We start from the raw sequence: 22514 nt of genomic DNA, 5'->3' as shown, positions 1-22514 counted from the left end.
CTCCTTGTCTCCATATATACCTACGTTAATATCCCTTTAGACAGCCTGGTCTCGTGAAATTTCGTGAAATGAGCACGATGTCGTAAAACGCAAAAAAAAAAACCGAGTGTAAGTTTGACACTGAAAGCGAGGGCGTAGACGAATTCCCATGACAAGATGTTTTCTACTGGGAATTACGTTTTTCTTAACCCAACTGTTTTACTTGCCTAGCCCCAACGCTAACTTTAACTGCAGCTGTTGTATTTGCGTAAACTTAACCGTTAGCTAACCTTTCCACGAGACGAACACGCGGAAAACGACGTGTCCGATTCATCGTATTGTCACGTGATCCTTTTCGTGGCTGCGGGGGAACGTAACCTTCACATAATTCCTGTCCACAAAAAAAAAAAAACGTAATCGTCGTTTCCCGAAGTCCGTGCTCATTTGACGAAAAATCGTGAGACTGTGTCGGTTTACACGTATTCTCACACCGACTCCTATTGGGTGTTAGTCAGTACAGTGGTGGCAAAAACTTCACATCGCGTCACAGAGGGGAAATAGTTCTTCTTTCTGACTGCACAACAGGAGCTCCTCCGCCTCCTCGTCCTTCCCCCCCCCACCCCCACCCCCCCCCCCCCCCTTTCGTCCTTCCCTCTCAGTCTCTTCTGTGAGAGTTCAGAAGCGAGCCGGGACTCCCGTCGCACCTCTCGGTGAAGTCGTGGTCACAAATTTTTTTTTTCGCTTAACGTTTACACAGAAATAATTAAGATATTCATATCCACAGCAGACCAGCATCCAGTGAAGTGTTACATAAAATAAAACAGATTCTTTTGTTTTTTTCCCAGTTCTACCCATGAGCGGGCCCAAACAGGCCGCCGCCGAAATATATCCCGTTCACACGCCGGTGGCGCATTCGTTCGCTTTATATAGTGTCTCTGTTTTTAGCAGCAATATACATTGTCGTTGTACTTATATAGTATATGTACATATATATTAATATCTTTAGGTGGATAAAAAATAGACAACGGCAAGATGTGTGTCCCAACTGTTCTCTCTTGCGTTGTCCTTTCAACTCCTTGCAGGGAATGCATCCTCGGGTTTCAAAGTGCTGTGCCAAGAAAATAATTCCTTCATACCAGTGTCGCCCTCCCCCCTCCTCTCCTCGTCTCATCTCCTTGGTTTGTCACATCTGTGGAGGACAAGACAGACATTCGGTTAGTCGACCGGCGGCGAATCGGCTTCGCAACAGATTTTGTGAATTGAGCACAAAACGTCCTGAAAATGCAAATGAACGTTCTCCGTGCACGAAAGAGTGAGAGATGACATAACAATTTCCCCACTGGATAAGGATTATATGGAGGAGACACGACTAGAAACAGGAGGTAGTTTGGCGTTGAAGTAGGACAGTGATTCTCAAGCTTTTTCATATCAAGGACCGCTTATTTAGTCCACATTAGGGCCATGGAGCCCCAATTGATGAGATTTTCTCTCTCAAACCCAAATATGATAATATTTTTATTGTTAGATATGATTTTGTCCAGAATTCCAAGAGAATCTAGAGAGATAACAGTGAAACTATGATCAAAATAGTCATTCTTCTGCATTCTCTAATCGTGTTAACTTCTTGTAAACAATATAATGCTGAAGTTTGACAAATTCATCAATTTGCTGGGGACCCCCTGGAACACCCTCAAGGACCCCTGGCGGTCCCCGGACCCCACACTGAAGTAGGGCAATGGAAAGTAAGGGTGTGGAGGTAAGATGGGTGGATACGTTTACCTTCACCCAGGTTCAATTCATGCTATTGTCACACGATCCAACTCGTGGTGGAGGAACGTAAATCTTCATACAATTTCGTGCCACAACGTGTAATCTGCGTGTCGAAGAGTTACGTGCTCATTTCACTCCTTTTTTTTTGGAGACGGTGTAGGTTTTGTAGCATTGGTTGGGGGAGGGGGGGTTGGGGGTGGGGGGGGGAAGGGGGAGCGTCCCGCCACACACACCCCCCCCCCAGCCCATCTCCTGAATATGGAGTGGCCAATTGGAATCATGTCACCGGTCACCCCCCCCCACCCAGAAGTGTGTGCCTCTCTAAATCCGGCGCAGTGTGTGTGTGGGGGGCCCTCGGGGGGTCAGAGGTCGCGGAAGGGGCCGGGTCAGGCGAGGTCACGGAAAACACAGGGCCTTGTTAAGAGCTTGACTAGAGGCAGCAGTCGTAGCACCTCTCTATTTGGCTGCTTGCGCATAGCCGTTATTTGCACCAATGGCGTTAAGTCTGACTCCCTTGATTAGTAGTTATTTGAGTTTTTTTTTTTTTTTTTTTTTTTATGATTTATGAGTAAGAGCCAGAGACCATGAGAAGCAAGCAGCATGGACACCATTACTGCATTCACTCAATTGCGAGCCTCCCTCACAATCAAGAACCATGGGAAACCTTAGTTTCGTTAGTGACGTGCACAAGTTCTGTTTTTGGACTTCTGCCACATGAATGAATCTATCTGGTAGTGATCCAAACTGGTAGAAAGAAGTGAAAGCTTCATTGGTGTGTATGGGCTGTAAATGATGGCCCGCTGGCTACTCTATACAGATTGACCTAATATGGTGAATGTGAGTCGGGATGTTTATTACAGTTTGATCATGGATGTTGATAACGTTTTAAATCTGAGCTGAATAAAATATTGTCATGCATCTTAAACATCCAGGCTGCATTAAAACAACATTTCAGTGTAATCTCAGGGGGCCACGGTTCGAACGTAAATATGATGTGGAGCAGACCGTGAGACTGCTGCCATGTGACAAGAGACAATGCAAGCACCACAGGGAAGCACAGACCCACCACATTCCCATCTACAAACACCAGCACACATCACAAAGCAGGGGAGAAGCATGCATTTCTCAGCGGTAGGAAATCCATCCATGCGCCCCAGCAGAAGCGCAGAGATGAGCGGACAGATGAATAGGCAGGGAGGTGAAGGAGGGGGTTCCAAGGCACGCTGTTTATCGTGGTATATATATATATATGTATATGTGGTAAACAAACCTGCAAGTTCTTTCGTTTAACTCAAGTTGCCTGGACTTGCAGTCTAATTGTGTGAATTTGCAGGAACATTTACAGGTGAGAGGGTCCTGCACAAACAAGCGCTTTCTTCTCTCTGAGCAAGGCTCACAGTGGCTGCAAGGGAAGCAAAAGGGGAGAGAGAGACAGAGAGAGAGAGATCTAAGCTATAGAGCGAATCCTGCAGAAAGGGCAGACACAGACACTCATGCAACATACCGCCCCCCCCCCCCCTCTCAAGACCCAAGCCCCCCCGCCCCCCTTCCCTCCCTCACCACCCTCCCTCACCGTCAAGAAAAGAAACACTCAGGTCCAGATTCACTAAGATCGCTTTGAGAGGGCAATTTGCGTATTTTTTTTAGCTAACAGCGCAGATTTTTTTATTTATTCACATAGAAATGTATGCAAATCTATCAAATTGTGGCGCAAACAAGCCCTCAAAAAGAGCACCGCACAAGCAAACAGCCCGTTCATCACCAAATGCAAGTGCAAATAGCTTCAGCTGTAAGACTAATCCAATCCAAGGCTGGCACCCTTGCGCCTGGAGCCCCTTAACAATTGGAACGTTCTCTGATCTGATCTGATCTGCTCTGGGAACGACAAGGTATGAACCCTCCCGGTCTGTTTGGATGGTCATGTCTGGACCATGTGTGTAAAACACAAGAACATCAGTCTTCTATCAATGATAGCATTCTGATTGACCAAACTTTGCACAAAGTCTTTACACCACTGTTCTAAGGATCTTATATATGCTACAATTTGTGGGAGTTGGTGTTGCAAAGTCTTAGTGAATTGGGCACAGTCTCAATTTGCATGGCTGTGACTACAGACAACTATTATGAGGGCAAAAATATGATTTACCTATAATTTACATATGCATGACCATAACGGGTGCAAACAGGCTTTATTGTTCTGAGCAGCATGGCTTTCTGGTTTGGTCATTTTGCTGATAAAGCGCACCTTTCCCTGCACAGTCCTTCAGTGAATCTGGGCCACGGTGTCAATGTGTTCATCTTTTCGGTCAACATCCTCATCGCAAAAACGTTCAATAGCCGACACAGACCATAGAAAATATTGTCAATATGTTCACAAAAGCAACTCCTGATAGTTTTAGCTTGGTATGTGTGAAGGGAATTCTTGAAGGCACCAACCAGGATTTGGTGGAACTTCATGACGTTACAAAGAGAGCACAGACAGATTTATAGTAAAGAAAGCAGGTGACTGTCCTACAGCCAAGAAACTTTACATGCAAGCTTATGTTCAGCTACAGCCTCTCTATCCTTCTGTCTCCCTTTCGAAAACTGCACGACAAGCACATGTGGGATTTGGTCTAAGAGAAGCACAAAGGAAACGGACTGGTGCAAGTAGGTACACATGACCCTGGATGGAGAAATGTTCACCCTGCTGTACCATTCACACAAATCAGGTGTGGTTTTATAAACTAGGGTTCAACTGATATGGGGTTTCGAAGGCTGATACTGATATTTTTGGATTGAAGTTGCCAATAGCCAATATTTTGCGCTGATATTCGACATCTTAAAGTCTGGCCATTTTCAGGTCAACAAAATAAAGGGATTCAGTATTCATGTCAGGGTGGGAAAAGTCTCCGAAACAGCATTTAGACAATCATGGGAAAGTAAACCTCTCCATTGAAACCCAGGGCAAAACGGAAATATCAATCTAACCCTAGTTTTAAAAAGTCCAGCAGAAAGCTACACGTAATGCAAAGCTCAATGCTCCTGACCCGTTTCTCAGCAATTTATGATGAAGCACATTTCCAGCAGCCTATCTCTTAGGGTCATAGAAGACACGATAAACCCGTAGACACCATAGTCGATGCCTATAGATGCAGTATCTATTACAGTGCTAAAAGTATGAGATGGAAGGTCATACTCCAGAGACAAAACAGGGGCAGACTTGGATACAGTGAGGGTTGCTGTGGTGCAACAAGGAGCTATGCTTTGTCTCAAACCACTGATTTCCCCCTCGGCTAAAATCACACGGCACAAGCACACGTTCAAGCAGACAAAGTCAAGACCTCCTGTATGAAAACAGGAACAAAACAACCCAAGCAGACCTTATCGGCACACCTCTCAAGGCTACAATTATCCCAACCTAAAATACACCCATACATGTCTGCACTTAACCGTTATGCAGTAACCGTTACTATCAACGGTTCTACCCCGTTTAAAAGTCGTCTATCGGCTGAAACGAAAGGAAACATGGAAAGCAGATAATAAACCCCCCCCCCCCCCAACAGCGAGTAGATGCGGCACCCACTTATCTGCCTGCAGCAGGCCAGCAGACAGCCTTAAAAACCAACCATGCTTCATACAGATAGCATTACCTGACGGATTTCACGGCAACTTCACATCACTGCCACGGCATGGGATAAACGGGCCAGATTTCAAAAAAAGAAAGAAGAAACGTGGAGAGGAGGGGGGGGACAAAAGAGTTGCTCTTTTAATTTACAAGATGACAAAAAAGCTCCTCCGATATCAAGCCAACCATCAAGAGAGACACCGTGCCGACGCCTAGGCACGCCGCGGCGCTGGCATAGGCCTTGGCCTCAGCAATCCTGCCGGTGTCTCTCTGTTTCTTTCTCTTTCTCTTTTGGCCCTTGCCCCTGGAAAACAGAGAAGAGGGCAGGAGAGAGAGGAGAGACACCTAAGTAGATGCAGGGACACTCAGTCAATAGCAGATCAAGCCAAACAGGAGGTAATCAATCGACAGGGCATCTGCCGTCTAATCTAGTCTCCTCATTAGCCGGGGTGGGTATCGATCCACAGGATAGGGACTGAGCTGGGTGTACCTGGGTGTGTCTTTCTCTGTGTGTGTGCGAGTGACGCAACGAATGAATGAATGAACACGTCCTCTTTATAGTACCTCCGCTTGGTGCCTACGTGCACAATGACAGGCAGACGTCCAACAAGGCCGGATGAGGCTCAAGCTCAGCCCCATGACAAGCGGATTTGATTTAGCCCTCTGAGCTAACATGATCCCATCTCTCCTCCACCGATCCGCGGGGCTTTAACCCGGCGAGGTGCACTCTGGCACACACTCACTCCTCTTATCCAATTAAACAAGGTGGCCGAAGACACACACACACACACGCATGTACACGTCAAACGCACACGCAGCCCTGTGTCAACTCTGACGGCGAGTTCTCTCACGGCCCGTAACCGACGACAGCACCTCAGGCCGTCTCCGAGCTCCTCCTCTATTGACACCACTAAAAATAAAAATAGGTTAACTGCATGACACCTGTTGCTATGATTAGACTGTGGAAGTAGCCGAGGGCCGAGGGTCAGGCTTGTGCAACTGGAGTGCAGACAGCAGCGGGGTGGTCTGAAGCCGGTGAGCTGCACCTCGGTCCTCCGCACTGTTACAGCCGCACCGTAAAGCACTAAAAGGCGCTGCCATAAAAAGAGCACACTCAAAGTGTGAGAGCCCAGTAAAGATAGACGGAAGATAGGGGCCTGTGGGCCCTGTTCCCTCCCTCCAAGGCCTAGAGAGAACCAAGAACTAGGCCTTAAAGTGCCTTCCTGCTGTGGCCGGCATCACTAACTCATATCTGTACGGTAGCGGAGGTGCTAATACACCTGCTGCAATCGTGTGATATGGGAAAAACGATAGAAACAAGCTTCTGACTTAAAGGAATAGTTTACACAAAAATGAAAATTCTGTCATCATCTACTCACCCTCATGCCAAATGAAACACAGGTGAAATCTGTTAGTCCATATAACACACAGGGAGGTTGCCAGCACAACTTGGTAGCAGCCTTCTCCAAAACAACTGAAGTCAATGGGGACCAGTTCTTTTGGCATGAGGGTGAGTAGATGATGACAGAATTTTCATTTTTGGGTGAACTATTCCTTTAACCTTAGCTTTCAGATGGCAAATACTACTAAGCAATACTCTTCACACCAGCTTTCCAATGGCTGATACCACCAGGAAACTTGGGGTTTGCTGATGGACCCTGATTTCTCTGACTTCCTAAATTCTGATGTCGCCAGCAAATATCTATAGTCAAGCGTAGGGAATGATATAATGACATTGCAATGTTTGCTTTGCTGACATGAACTCAAATGTATCGTCACAATCAGAAGCCACCAAAGTCTACGGAAAATTTCAATCACGGCGTCTCGAAGGCTTCAAACAAACACGTTCCAAGGCATGGACGCCTCCAAGTCGGCGCTACTATCACTAATGGGAGGACCAACTGAGAGAGTGGGCAGGGAAACTGTGAGCTTGTCAGCATGGAGGAGAAAGCCATGCTGCCAGGATTTGACTCGAGCGATACTTGTTCTACTGCTAGCATTTGCATTAGCATCCCTGAAGGCTGCTGGTTCCACAGTGTCCAGCTGGCTGCTTCTCGTCTATGTACAGCACAATACATCACCAAAGTCAAAAGACATGTTGGTTGCAGAGAACACTGATTGGTTCAGGAGGATTGTGATTGTGTCTGAGTAAATGTAAGTACGATTGGTTGAGAAGGTGGTCATTCCAGTGCATTCATGTCCTATACTGTGGTAGATATGATGTTTAAGTTTCTACTCCAGAGCTAAACTGAACACAGAGAACCTCCATCCCCACTCAAACCCCTCAAAATACATGACCCAAAGAAAAATGAAAAACACAGAACACGTACTTACTCTTTCTTTGCTTTGACCCCTGGCTTTGGTCTGAAATGAAAAGAGCGAGATGATTTAGATTTTTTGCTTTTGTTAAACCACTGTGACTGTGCAAGGCAGCTTAGGGGGTTCAGAGTTTCTTACCTGCATATACACGTTCGATGCTCTGTGAAACTTAACTGAAGAGTATGTTGCGATACCATCGGTTTGAACCGCATTACCTTGAGGAGAAGCAGAGGACACAACAGTGCATGGGTTAGACTACGAAAAAAGCAACAAGGCTTTCCAAAACCAAGGTCGCTCACTTCCTCACCTTGACTAGCATTGCCCTTTCTCTACAGAAACTGCGCTATCACACTTTGGAGACCACAGCTTTTAACCACTCTCGGACCAAATGGCTCGAAGACATGAATTGTCTGCATGACATTCCTATATTTCTCCAGCCAAGATCCGTGCCCGACAGTAAGGTCTTGACGGAGGCCAAGAAAGGCCTTCGACATGGGCGTAAGCAGAGTGCACCGGGGTAAACAACATAGCTGACATGCCAAGCCTCGCTCCTTCACTTTCTCTGCTCTGCTGCCCTTCTGGAGAGAAGCTGTGTACAAAATAGTAGTGACCACCTTCCTGAAGTGAAGCTGAAGCCCCTTTTGCACAATCCATGTCTCAGTTGTCTCAAGAACTAAAAAGTCGTTCTGTAACCCGTCTCCTCCCGTTCATCTCCATCTAACCTTCACGGCTGAAGTGGATTTAACAGGTGACATCGAAAATGAATCAGAGCTTTCAAAGAATGGTATAGGATCAGTGGGAATGTTAACGTGTGAGCAATCTTCAGTATATTGCTTATACTTGCTTAAATTAAAGAAATACACCAAGTTTTTGATAGACTGTCCCGTTGGTAAACTTAGTCGATAACAACAAACTTTAGACACCAAAATCATCCATGTGCCCCTGAAAGATTGTGTGCTAAAGGCTATAGTCTCCATGCTAACACTTATATTAGTAATATATAAAGTAATAATAGTAATAACAATAATAAAGTAATGGTAACCCTAACCCTAACCCAATAAGGGTCAAAGTGTTAGCACGGAGTCTACTATCACTCAACATAGTGTATGCTAAAGTGTTAGCACAGAGTCTACTATCACTCAACATAGTGTATGCTTAAGTGTTAGCATGGAGACTAGCATGATTTGGTGTCCACAGGTAAGTGAAGGTAAAACTTAGTGTCTTCCTTCCCGGCCACTGCTCGGTCCCCCCGGTCCTCAGGCTCACCTCCAACGTGACGTTGCGAGTTTCCGTGGGCACGCACTCCTGCGCTTCATCCGAGCAGCAGCCTCCACAGCGATTGAGGACGACGCAGGACGGGATGTAGGTGTGTTCGGTGTCATCCGGATACTCGTGGAAGATGTCCACCAACACCTCCCTCGGCTGACACAAGCTCTTGTTGTACACCTTCATGAAGGAGATCACTGAAAGAGGGATGAAGGAAGAAAGAAAGGAGAACGTGACTATCTACTTTATCGTTATAAAAAAAAAATGTTACAACAGGTTTAACTCTTTGGAAAAAACTCTTTACAACGGGTTTAACTCATTGGAAACACTCTTTGACAGGCTGATATCTATGTAAACATTCGGTCCAGTTTTCTCTGTCTTTTTCCCTCCTTTACATTCAACAATTGCACCCCCCCTCCCCCCGCCCCGCCACGCCATCCCTTCATTGCTTGTTTCCGCTTGGCGAAGAAGAGAGCACTTGTTCTTCTTTGTCAAAAGTAAAAAAGCTACAGGCCGCTCGTTTCCCAAGTGCTGCCCGTTACAAAAGCGAGCTCGGCAGGCAAACAATGCCACAGATCTGCGGCCTCAGCGACAACAAAGACACTTATTGTGCTTGATGAGAGTCTTAATTTTTTTCCTGGCAAAACAAAATTATGTCAAACCAGCTCCAGAGTCCAAAGCCCACCAGTGTCACACTTGTAATTCCACACATGGGAATGAAAACAGCCAGTTGGCAGAAATGCACGCAAAACACAGTCACACATGCACATGTACATTTACATTTTAGGCAGTTAGCTGATGTTGCTATCCAAAGCGACTTCCAGTGAGTGCAACAGTAGCACAAAGCTTCAATTCCTAGATCACCAAGAATTAGAAGCAACCAAAATGAAGGAATAGTTCATCATGAAGCCTGGACATAGCTGCACCTCGTCTTCCCTCAAGGGATTTTTTCCCACATCGAAAAAGCCCACCACTATCCATCCATCCCCTATCCAGCCCAGAATAATCCATCCCACCATCCGGCACACACCGGGTTCCCAGCGACCCCTGGTTAACTCCTGACCCCTGGGTTGTCAAGAGCAGCAGTGACCTCAGGCACGGCGGCGCCAGGGTTCACCTCTGACATGTGACCCCAGAAAGCCCACCCCTGAGCGGGCTCTGCCTCTGGACTAACGCTACAACAACATCCTCTGGTCCCAAACCACACCGGCCCCAAACTGACAGCTCTGGATTCACTGTGCGAGGGACTAGGGATCGACCAATATAGGTTTTTGAAGGCCGATGCCAATATTTTTGTACTGAAGCTTCTGATGGCTAATACTTGGTGCCTGTATTCACTGTAAAACTATACAGATACGGAGCATTTCCTGAGAGTTGTGTTCTTGTCAGGCCTCTGAAACAGCATTTAGACCAGTGGTTCTCAACCTGGGGGTCGGGACCCCCCAGTGGGTCGCAAGATAATTTTGGGGGGGGTCACAGGGTGATTTATACAATAGGAAAAAAACATATTTCTACTATACAAATGTTTTAACATGTCTATTTTTTCTGATTTTTCCTTAATTTTTGCTTTTTTCTTGTAAAATACTGAATTGTTTTTAGCCTCTGTGCCTCCTCTGATAATGAATCAAATGAAACAACCTGAAAAGGGAAAATCATTCATTGGTTTAAACTCTATATGCTTGTGACCGGGATTGCGAGTAGACATTGCTTCGTTTTAAGGGGTCATGAGCCAAAAAGGTTGAGAACCACTGATTTAGACCATCATGGGACACTAAAACTCTCAACTGAAAGTCATTCTAATCTCTTTTAGATGGGTTAGCAGCTCCATAAGGCAGGGTGAGGCAGCTTTCACTGCAGGTTTTTCAGCCTGCTGAGCAAAATTCTCTCCACACCACACTGGAATGATTGCTCTGCTCATACATCTGATATCTAATAATACAAATAAAAGCACTAGCTGTGGGAAGGGAGGAACCTCCATGTGAGGGGTGGACGATATCAGATTGTTAATAAAACACCAATATTGGCCCTGTATATCAGTCTAACCCGACTGAATGACCCTGCTTCCCAGCCTCTCCAGGGTGAGCTGGGCCAGCAGATGCGTTGGCCGGCTAACAGGCTAGCACCTGCTCTATAAGGAGCCGTCCCGTCCAGAGACTGGCTGCCTGGGTGGTTTGGGTGGGGGGTCAGCAGACAGCAGCCACAAGTCAACATACTCAACTGTATTTCTGCCTCCTAACCAGGGATACAAAGATTCCCTCTCTGTCTGTTTGAATCCACTATGTGTTTAAGGAAAAGTAGACCTGCTATATTAAGAGTGCACAAAGTATTAGAATCACCTGAAGCCTCTTCAGGACCAACTGTCTCAAGCCTTTCTTTAGCCCTTCTCCTCCTATTCATGGCTGAAGTGGATTCAACAGGTGAAATCAGACATGGATCAGAGCTTTCTTGAACTTTACAGGTCCACCGATTTCAAAAGAGCAGACGGTCCTAATATTTTGTACCGTAAGCGCATAGGACGACTTTTGACTGGTTGAAAGAAACTGTGTGTGTGTGTGTGTGTGTATGTGTAAATGCATGCATGTGGCTGTGTGATTCCTGATAGTGTCGGCGGGTGAAGGTCAGCAGCATGCAGGTGGCGGAGCAAAGGAAGGGAGTCGCTGTCCTTGTGCAAACGCTGATCAACAACCACACGAGCCTTCTTGTTATTTGGCTATGGAAAAGGCCTATGCCTGCCCGGTGATGCGCTACAGTAAGTCATGTTTGTCTCCGACTGGGGTCCAACCTTGGCTCGAACACAGCACTTTGTCACTGTCAAGCAAACAACATTGAACCGAGGCTGGCCCGTCTGGCGATGTTTCCACCGCACACGAGAGGAAGAAATGTAAAAAAAAAAAAACCCTTTCATTACTGTGAAGGCCTTGACTAGTTTGTGCCCCTCCTCGCATAAACTCTTGTTTTGAAACACTTTTATGGCGACTCCAAAGTCCCATCATTGTCTGACCTTTCATCGCTCGGCTGTCTGATTCCTACGAGTTCACCGGAGAGCAACAGTCCCGTAACTCTCTACGCCGAGCGAGAAATATCACCCCGCAAATGTCAAAGAACGAAGGAAAACTTTGGAAAGGCAAACAGTTCAAGAAACAAGTTCACTACATGCCCACTAGGTGGCTCTGTGGTCTTCTAGCCTGGCAGAGCTACAGCTACAGAGACAGAGGGGGTAAAAAAGTTCAAATCTGGTTTAATTAGACAGTTTTACAGTAGATGCAACACTTACCTTCATTTTTACTCTTCTCCCCTCCCTTGTTAATGCTGGCAGTCTGTAAGAGACACACATCAGACCAGGCGTTAAACATTTCTCATCAGGATGCAATATTGTGCAAATTGCCTCTATAAACATGTCATCATAAAAGAAAGCTCTGTTCAAATTCTCTGGCTTGTTAAATTTCAGTGTGCAAATCAATTTTACAGTATGCAGGGTCTTTTATTTTGGTTTTGGTTTTTTTTAATCGGCAGCTCTTCCACAGCAGGCCTACAGTGTTGTAAACAGTGTTGTGGTGTAGTTATCATAAGGCAAGTCAACCACTAATACAAACAAATAATATATATGTTCAGAAAAGGCACTGAGTCATGCTTTGTCGTCATATAACCTCCATCAGTTTGATACTGCTTACCATGATATATACTATAAATCTAGGTCATATAGATTTATATCAGCATAAATAGGAGCTAAACTCTATCTTGTTCATAAAAAGCTGGGTAAACTGGTTTTAGGTGGGTTTACCCGCCAGTGCATCCCTGCTTGTGAGCAAGTGCACAGTCAGAAGCATCAGCTGTGTCAAGCTGCTACACATACAGGCAAAAAAAAAAAAAAGAGCAGTAAGTAAGGTGATTTTACCTTCAAAATAAAAGCGTCGCTAGGACTTAAGTTTTGAGGGAACTTTTGAAATGCGACAGAAAATGCAACGTGAATTAGGTGTGTTTCCATCCGCAAATAAGTCAGCTTCATGAATGAGCCACGTCAGAAAATGCATCCAATGTAAAATGGAAACTGTCACTTTTGAACTGTTGCACAATAAAAATGAATTTGTCAGGCTGGCCATGCCAAGACTATCATTATTTGCCTGGCAAATGCGTTTCTACTGCTGTTTAATTACTTTTATTTTATTTTTTTTGCAGTACTGAGGAAACGTTATCAAAACTTGCCATTTCCAATCGGCCCTTCTAATGAATGTACACGACACTGCTTGGATGGAACCCCGGCGCTCAATGGGGTTTTATTTTGAAAGTTGTAACCGGAAATCGTGTTTGTTTATAGGCTATGACTTGACGCTGGCAGAAGCGGCATCCCTGCAGAGCGTCTCCCCGTTCACCTTATCGGGCTGCTGTAACCGACTCAGATATTGCGTGAGAAAAAGCGGAGGGTTGTGTGGGAATGAGGTGGGCATCCTGCAGGGCAGCAGAAACCTGGTCTCAGCTTCCACGCTTTATAGAGCATCGTGGAAAAAATAGATGGGGGAGTGAACGCTGGGAAATGAATAGTTGAAAGGACTGCTGTAGATAGTTCAAACTGCACCCGTCAGCTTAGTTCGCGTGTGCGGCGAGAGCGCCAAGCCGAACTCCTTTCAAAAGTCTCGCATTTTTAACATGGCCTCGCTTATTTGCAAAGCCAGTATAGCACACAATGAGACTCAATACCTTTTCTGAATCGTTAGGAGCTACATTTCAATTCGGCACACATATAATCCAAAAGCAGCACTTTAATTACCTTTAAATCACAACTTTTAGAAATGGTTCTCACTGCTGGCTACCGGCCACCACAGTGTATTTTGGTGGGAGAAGACTGTGGGAATAACAGGCGAAGCAATTCTAAATGTTGAAATTCTTCCAAAATAAGCGCTGTTTGGTGGATAGTATGTACGCCGAAATGAAGCCGGTATTTTAAGAAACCTGTCATAGTCTTGTGACATATGTTATGAGGAATCTATCTTTGCCGATAATCAAGTAAACATTAAACTCCCAGATATTTAAACAGAGTTTGGTTGACAACACAACGACACGTATTGCGGCTTCAGCTAGGGACAAAGTGGGACTATAAGGTTTTCGTAGTCCTACAGAAACAAAAAATTATCGCTGAGAGTTTTCCCACGGCGTGAGTAACACAGTTACATGAAAATGGCCAAAGAATAAAAAAGAATAAATGAATGAATGAATCCGACTGTTTTCTGTCCCAATAACTATGAATAGATTTTAGGCTTATTTAGGCCGAATGTAACCACATGTAACCACAGACCTACGTTTTTTCCCCTTTCCAGAACACTTTAATAATATTATATGTCATTTAGAATAAAGAAGATACAAATATATATGAAAAAAATAGAGATTAATGGAAACTGTCTAGTTGAAATTTGTATAGAGAACTATCCAGGCACATGTGAAAGAAGAGAAGCGCTCATTACTGAAACATGAACAGCTCCTTTCCAATTTTACGCGTGGAACTGGACATTTCATATAAAGCACTCACCTTTACATTAGATAGATGAAGAACCGCTGCCAAAAGGATTTGTATCAAACTGACAACAAAGTTCATGGTTGTAATTCCGCAAGGTGAGTATACCCGGGCGTGTGGAAATCTCAGCTGTCGTCGTTGGGGGGTGGGGGGTGGTGGTGGGTGGTGGTGGTGGTGGGGGGGGGGGGGGGGGGGTCACAATAAATTAAAACAGACAAAACACACTCGGAACAAAAAAATAATAATAGAAAAAAAAAAATCTTGGTGAAATCTTGGCTATAGCAAAAGCAAATCCATATCGTCCACACACGTGGGGGTGGGAAGAAGATGCGGCGCCCTCAGCGGAATCCGTCCAGTGAATCGGGTGAAATTGTCTCCAAGGAGCGCTCCGGAGGAAAGCTTTACCATCCAACAAGCCTCGGTCATCCAAAGACAAAGAGAAAAGGATCTATTCTAAAAAAAAACAACAACAAAAAAAACAAGAAAAATCCACGTTGGAACAGGAAGCCCACGAAGACAGCAATCCTCCCCAAAAAAATAAAATAAAAATAAAAATAAATAAATATCAGAATAGTAATGTTTACAAAACGAAACGGATCGTCTCACCAACTTTGCGCACTGGTCGCTCTCTCTTTACGCTCATTGATCCCCAGAATATGATGGTGTGTGTGTGTGTGATGGTGTGTGTGTGTGTGTACGGATGGGATAGAGGCAGTTTGCCGGTATAAAGTGATCCTTCTTGCGGTCTTCTGCAAACCTTCCTTCTTATTGTGTCTCGTTTCCTTTAGTGCGCCTGGTGGTTTCTTCTAGTTTTCAAACGGGGTTTTGGTGCGAGCGGTAAATATCGGCAGATTGTCCCCGGCGCGGCAGCGGTCTGTACCACCTACTCTCGGCTTCTCTCGCTCTCTCTTCTTGGCGGATTGTGTTCTTGGGTTATTATAGCAAGGTGGCCACTGGCCGCCCCCAATTGGCTGGCTCCGGCGGCGGGGGGGGCGGGGCCACGGATTAGACTGTGTTTAACATGTTCTGGTGTTGACTTAGCGCATATTTGCTCTGTTCTTATATTCTTTTTTTTTTTATTTTCTGCATTCTATTTCCGCACAAGGAGCATTACAGTTTCATCTAATTCAATTTTGTGTAACACAAATACAAATACCCATACATAGCCTACAGTATGTATACTGTAGTCTATGTATGGGTATTTGTATTAATGTGAATCTGTTGCACATTTTACGCATTATATATACTACTAGCCTATATGAAGCCTATATCCAGCAATTCACATAATTTTTCTTCATATTCCCACACTGTCTCTTGTGTAGGCTATATTTTGCATACATCTCGGTTTCCCTATATCTTCTCACTTATTTCATACTGTGGTATATGTTCATATATAGGCCTAGTACATAGGCTATTTTCCATTGTGTTTTCCCTGTCTCAGTATGTTCCACTGCTGTTATTACACTCCTAATGCTGTGGCTCATATTTTTTTTCATACTTTCCATTCATACGTTTCCATAGAACTGTCGGTTGCGTTATGTGTAATAGTCCATTCGGTCCGTTCTTATTCATATCCTGTTTTTATTTGCTGTATCCTATTGCTATCTGCAGCTGCCACGACCCGATTTCCTCACTGGGATCATTGAAGTTTCATCTCATCTTTCATGTATGATCCATTTTGTAGCACTGCATTACCATTAGGTATCACAGCTCTGTTCTAGGTGGTATAGTGTTAGTGTAGACCTCTAGCAATGAATTATAGAGTTTGTCTCCTTCAACATTTTCCTCCCAAAATCTCTGCATTCTTCAAATCTAAGCACCAAGGTATGGCCTTACCTTATAGTTAAAGCTGCACTGGGACACTCTGCACACTGGTGGCTCTTCTGTTGCAGTCCAGCTTAGTGGTTTAGGCTGGGGGGGGGGGGGGGGGAGTGATTTTTCCCCGAACCAATCACAAGTGACTGACGTTAGGGCTGGGCGATATGGTTGAAATCAATATCACGATAATCATAAGGATATTTCTCGATATCAATATATATCACCATATGGTTCATGTATGCAAAATCACGTTAAATAACCAAATTAATGTTCATCTCATTGAACCGAATGGTAATGTTAGGTGTGATGTCAAACAAAACAGAAATATTCTAATAATATTCCTACCATACCTCATTTTATGAGTTTTTAAGTAAAATTAGCTTGTCATCAATTTAGACAGCAGAAATGTGTGTCACGATATTAAAATATCTTCATATCATCACAATATGATTCCACTGAAAGACGATAAACGATAATATTGAATTATCGCCCAGCCCTAACTGACGTTATTTTCAGTCACACTTATGCTGGGCATATTTCGCGTATTTCACCAAGAATGTCGTTGTCGTTTTTGACAAAAATGTCGTCTTCGCAAAGACAATAACGACATGGATGGATGGATGGATGGATGGATAACAGGGTTATTTCAACAAATATTATTCTGGCAAAATGCCAAAGAAAAAGTGTCGCACGATCAGTTCATGCTTTAGTCCCGCCCACAAAGGCAGCGGTTGGCCTGATTGATTCCCCGAGCCACAAGCCATTGGCTAGAGCAACACCATAATTCTCTGAATCTCTGAATAATCTGGTTCTTATTTAACTGAAGACTTATTTTTGAAATGTTACTTCCAAACTTTTCAATGACTGGTGTATGAGCAAAGTCCAGAGATCTGTGTGAGCTGTAATGGCCAGATTCTACCAGAGGGTGGCAGTGTGGAGTCTAGTCTTGAAAGAAGAAGGGGGCGATTCGGGTGTCCAGACCCAGGCCACTCAAAAGAATATTTAGGCCTAATATTTAAGATTTATGTATTTTAATTGCATATAAAATGTCCATCCATTTGGATTGCACAGTTTAATGTGATGCATATTTGTCAGTGAAACATAAATGAAACAAGTAAGAATGAGATTTATGTAATAGTACTAATAAACCCAATGTGTTTAAATACACAATAACCAGGTTTATATATTTATCATCAATAAATCCAATTTGTTTCAAATTCATATAAAACATTCATTCATATAAAACAGGTTTAATAAGTGGCCCTCTTATAAGAAGGCCACATATTTCTCTTCTCATATTTATTTTCTCATATTTATCCCCAAATACAGTGAAAAATGAGGGCAGAAATTTAAGTCCGAAGTGAAAGGTCAAAGTTACACTGCAGCTTAAGATCAGAAATAAACTAAATAATAAAAACTCACTTCATTACTCCTATTTTTACATACACATTTTTAGTGCTATTTACATTTTTCATCAAAGGAATCTGCTCTGCTTGGTTTACCCTGATTGCAACTCCAGTACCACACACACACACACACACACACACACACAAGGGGAATACTCTCATATGCACATACAGGCATTTAGCTAAGTACTCGCACACATAGGCCTACATATTATTATTATCATTACTATTTTTTTGTATAAAAGTGACAGTGTAAACAGTCAGCGTCATTCCACAGCACTCTGTCGGGGGTTTCAAGTCCCCGTGTTTGCATGGAGAGAAAGTCACGCCAAAGTCCATTGAAAATTCTGACGGTTTTACCTTTGCCGTGCTTATCGGCAAAAGTACACAGCTGATAGAACGTGACTCGAGACCTCTCACGGTCAGAATTTTCTAGCTGGTAAATTCGGCACACAAGTGATCCACCAAGCAGCCCTTATTTCAATAAATCTTCATTTTTTTTTTTATAAGTGGTTGACATTGCTCCATGCTGCTCTCTAACCCTGTGTATTTCACTGGAAGGAGATCGTGGGAGGCGTAAAAGCTGAAATTGCACCCAAGTACGTGCTACTTGGTGGGTCGTCTTTGAGTCATAATTTATGTGACTATACCAATGAAAACTGATTGCGTCGTTTTAATGAGTGCTTGACCATATGAGCCATTGCCTCTCCTCTAACTTTACTCAAATATCTAGCCGTGGAATGGAGCCTTGTTTTTCAGCAACAGCACAGTCACAGAAAAATTACGTCCTGAGTCATTTTAATTTTAAGATGACTCAGGCATAAAGACGACCGTACTTCACTGACATTTAAACTTTTATAAGTGGTTCTCCCATCACTCCCACAACCTCCTTCCAGGGCGGCCTGGAGCAATGTGAACCACAGGATTTCTTGACATAAGAGCTGCTTGGTGGATCACTAGGGTTAGGGTTAGGGTTAGGGTTAGGGTGTTCCAAAAAACAAAAACAATAAAACAATAACAGCAAAGTGGCATCCAGCGCAATATACAGGCACAAGCAATAGCCAAATAGACAATAATCATATATACAAGCAGTGCTCAAGAAAAAAATATGACTGTATATAAGGTATAGAAATATGACTGTATAAGGTATAAAAACGTACAGTACGATAAATTAAATAGATTTAACATCAGTATATACATGTCTATGTATGTGAGTCTGTGTGTGTGAGTGTCTTCGCAGTCAGTAGTCGTTACTTCCTCAAACACAACAAGGGGGCCTAATGCTGCGTTCAGGTTCAATGGGAGAGACAATATGTGAAAAGAGACACACTCCCCAATCTTTCCTGTCTCTCTGTGCTTTGAACTGTTAATCGATGCAAAAGTCAAGAAACGAAAATTCCGTTCACCTTAGCTTTCATGTGGGACATATTAGGCTAGTAGAAAAATCTGTTCACCTCAGCTTTCAGATGGTAGAGTTAAAATGTCATCACTAAGGAAATACTTGCGGTCATATGTAGAGGAATTACTGATTTCAAATAAATGAACTCAAATGTGTGTTACGTTAAAAAAAAAAAAGATCAAGAGAGTGGTGTCTTGACGGCTTCAGACATGTTTAAGCGTGGGAACATTTGCGGTGTGTTGAGCTAACCCGACGCGCCAGATGGTTTGTTACACGGAACCATCTGGGAAGTCGTCCTTGGAAACCGTTTGGAAAAGGGCGGGCACTTTCAAAAAAATACTTGACAGGTGATTGGATGAACCATCTGTCTATCACCGTCTATCTAACTTCAACCAATCAGAGCAACGAACCGTATGACGTAGTAGGACAGCGCCGAAGAGGAAAGACAACAACAAACTCTGTAGTTAGCATGTCGGTAGACGATTCTTGCCGTCTTTGTTAGGAAAATTTGCGCATAAAGGGAACTCTGACTCTCCAGTTCAGAAATAACTGATGTTATAGCAGCATCTGTCAGTACCCGATCCGTACCGGCTGGGTACGGCAACACCGCTTGGACAAACTTGATACTGCATGTTTTATACACTGTCAACAAAAAACGATCCTTTCAGTGGCCTTGTGTCATCATATTCCTTTTATTTCTGTATTGCTCACCACGTAATTTTAGTAAAACATCTTTTCACAATCAATGTTAATAAAACAAGAGCAGTCGTGCAACCTATCTGTGCTTTTATGTTGGCTAGTATCGGCCACGTCACAAAAAAAAAACATAAGTGGTAATGCATAGATGACGCAAAGCGGTTTCAGATCGTCAATAACAAGCATTAAATATCTTTAAACAGACTCTCGCTGTGAACTGCCAGTTGTTTCCGGTTACATAAACTCGCTGGCGGCCGTCAAGTGTTTCAACCGCCGTAAAATGTTCACGCATGTGTGGTACAAATCGGGCAGGAATAAGCACGCACATGTGCAGAACGGATCGGGCATCCGTTTGGTTTGGATTAAGTCCTAACCCTAACTTTAAAGCTTAAATGGATGCTTTTATGAAAACGTAATTGATTTTTGTTGGTGTCAGTGGTCGTTTGCCTTATGACTACAGATCTTAGTTTACCCACCATTTTATTTTCCATTACATCACTGGATATAAGCATACTACTGTACGTATGGCATACAACATGGTAATAGTAGTTTTGGTAGTTGTATAGTGCCATGCTGTGCTCTACGTAATTGTCAGGGCATTTTTAAATAAATTATTATAAATGTTATATCTTATAAATGTAAGCGTTTGTCATGAAATGCTTTGAGAAGTATATGGTGTCCATGCAGACATAGATGCAGTGTTGGACTCCTTCCAATTTGCTTACAGGCAAGGACACATCTGATTATTTAGCACTTCGACGATCCTATGGCCTATGCACGTTTGCTATTGGTTGCTTTTAGTTCTGCTTTTAATACGCTTCAGCCCCATTTGTTAATCCAGAAACTGAAACAAATGAGCAGAGGTGGAAAGTAACTAAGTACATTTACTCGAATACTGTACTTAAGTACAATTTTGAGGTACTTGTACTTTACTTGAGTATTTCCATTTTATGCTACTTTATACTTCTACTCCACTACATTTCAGAGGGAAATATTGTACTTTTTACTCCACAACCTTTATTTGATAACTTAAGTTACTAGTTACTTTGCAGATTCAGATTATTAATACAAAATATAATCAACTAATAAATTGTAATGTATTATTATAGATTACTGTAAGCTACCCCGCAGTATAAAAAGTAGTGGAAATCAGCCCCACCTTTCCCAGCTGCAACATTACAGTGATGCTTACACATTAATGCATCAATAATTATAATTCAATAATATAATATATACTGTATTATTCTGAAATGGGCCATTCTGCATAATGAGTACTTTTACTTTTGTTGCTTTAACTACATTTTGATGCTAATACTTTTGTACTTTTACTTAAGTAACATTTTGATGCTAATACTTTTGCACTTTTACTTAAGTAACATTTTGATGCTAATACTTTTGTACTTTTACTTAAGTAACATTTTGATGCTAATACTTTTGCACTTTTACTTAAGTAACATTTTGAATGCGCCCATCACTCAGGTTGGCACTTATAAATACCTTGCTGTTCATATTGACAACACATTCAGCTGGAAGACCCATGTTGAAAGTCTTTGTTCTCGATGACAGCAGAGGATGTATTTCTTGCGTCTAGACTTAAAGTTTACGGGGTGGAGCAGGAGATCATGGTACTATTTTATCAGGCTGTATTAGAGAGTATAATTAGGCATGGGATGACAGCTTGGTATGGTCATCTCTCAGTACAGCTGAAATCAAAGCTTGCTCGTCTGGTACAGACTACAGTGAAATAAGGCCATAGGGGCAGTGCAATATTACATCAAATGTGGCTGAAGAGGCTGTGCAATAATAGTAACAGGCTACAGGGGTTGTGTGTTTAGTGCATTAGTTGCACAATATGATGCGATGGGGCGGTGCAATGGTTGCTTTGTGTTCTTTGTGTTGGTAGGCGTGTGTATTGTATGTGTGTGTGTTTTTATGATGTATGCATAAAGCAACACAGAGTCCAAGGCAAGTTTCCTCCACCAGGACATCAAAATATATCTTATCTTATCTTATCTTATCTTATCATATCTTATCTTATCATATCATTTGATTGGAAGGGAAGGGATGTGAAGTGAAGGAAACAGTTAAAGCCTCCTGAACTGAAAAGCTAACCGCTCAGGTGGGACGGCATCATGCGTCAAAGCGGGTCCTTATGCAGAGGAGCACCGTGGAATAGGTTACTCTCCAGTGTTTATCCAGCCATAAAGTTTGCTCCTCAGAACAGAATTTTCCATGTTGATTGCTGATAGTGAAATAGTGCAAATGACACTCAGATGTAGGTGACATTCATGAGGATTCTGAGTGGAGAACCAACCAAGGCTGACAAGCGTTCTTCATGGTGTGCAGATGTTTGATTTGGGCCCAAAGTTTTAGCTGCTCCTTCATATTTATCAACCAAATTGTAGAACTTCCAGTCCCGGCATTTGCTGTATGTCTATTTATATTCTAGTTCTCTTTGCTGTGTATGGTATTTGCTGCTGCTGCGACTCCATTTCCTCACAGGAATCATTAAAGTTTCAATTTATGAGATGGTAGCTTGCAGACGTGTGACTCAAGTCATTTGGTCCAATTCTCAAGCAAGTCCCAAGTCATTTGGTCCAATTCTCAAGCAAGTCCCAAGTCATTTGGTCCAAGTCTCAAGCAAGTCCAAGTCATTTGGTCCAAGTCTCAAGCAAGTCCCAAGTCATTTGGTCCAAGTCTCAAGCAAGTCGCAAGTCATTTGGTCCAAGTCTCCAGCAAGTCCCAAGT

The 22514-nt window shown here is 43.2% G+C and overlaps 1 protein-coding gene across 9 annotated transcripts; it reads right to left on the bottom strand.

The window, feature by feature from the left end:
* Positions 1-620: 620 nt before the first annotated feature.
* vegfaa (vascular endothelial growth factor Aa) lies at positions 621-14625 on the bottom strand. Of its 9 annotated transcripts, none has more exons than XM_071545639.1 (8): positions 14463-14625; positions 12216-12258; positions 8942-9138; positions 7814-7890; positions 7691-7720; positions 7029-7031; positions 3020-3151; positions 621-1168 (listed from the first exon to the last, which is right to left on the bottom strand). In XM_071545639.1, exons 1-8 carry the CDS (start codon positions 14526-14528, stop codon positions 1147-1149), a joined length of 570 nt encoding a protein of 189 aa, XP_071401740.1. In that variant the 5' UTR covers positions 14529-14625; the 3' UTR covers positions 621-1146. The 9 variants fall into 9 exon arrangements, with proteins under 9 accessions (XP_071401740.1, XP_071401742.1, XP_071401745.1 ...); XM_071545641.1 differs by lacking the exon at positions 7029-7031 and adding an exon at positions 6599-6601; XM_071545644.1 differs by lacking the exons at positions 3020-3151; positions 7029-7031 and adding an exon at positions 5382-5410.
* Between the last annotated feature and the right edge of the window lie 7889 nt (positions 14626-22514).

The sequence above is a fragment of the Centroberyx affinis genome, unplaced genomic scaffold (assembly GCF_046629955.1).
Source record: "Centroberyx affinis isolate AG114_WGS23_722 - 3 ecotype Tasmania unplaced genomic scaffold, CSIRO-AGI_Caff_v1 ptg005006l_1, whole genome shotgun sequence".
Lineage (NCBI taxonomy): Eukaryota > Metazoa > Chordata > Actinopteri > Beryciformes > Berycidae > Centroberyx > Centroberyx affinis.
Note: the sequence above shows the minus strand (reverse complement) of the source record. Positions and strands in the feature narration are given on the sequence as shown.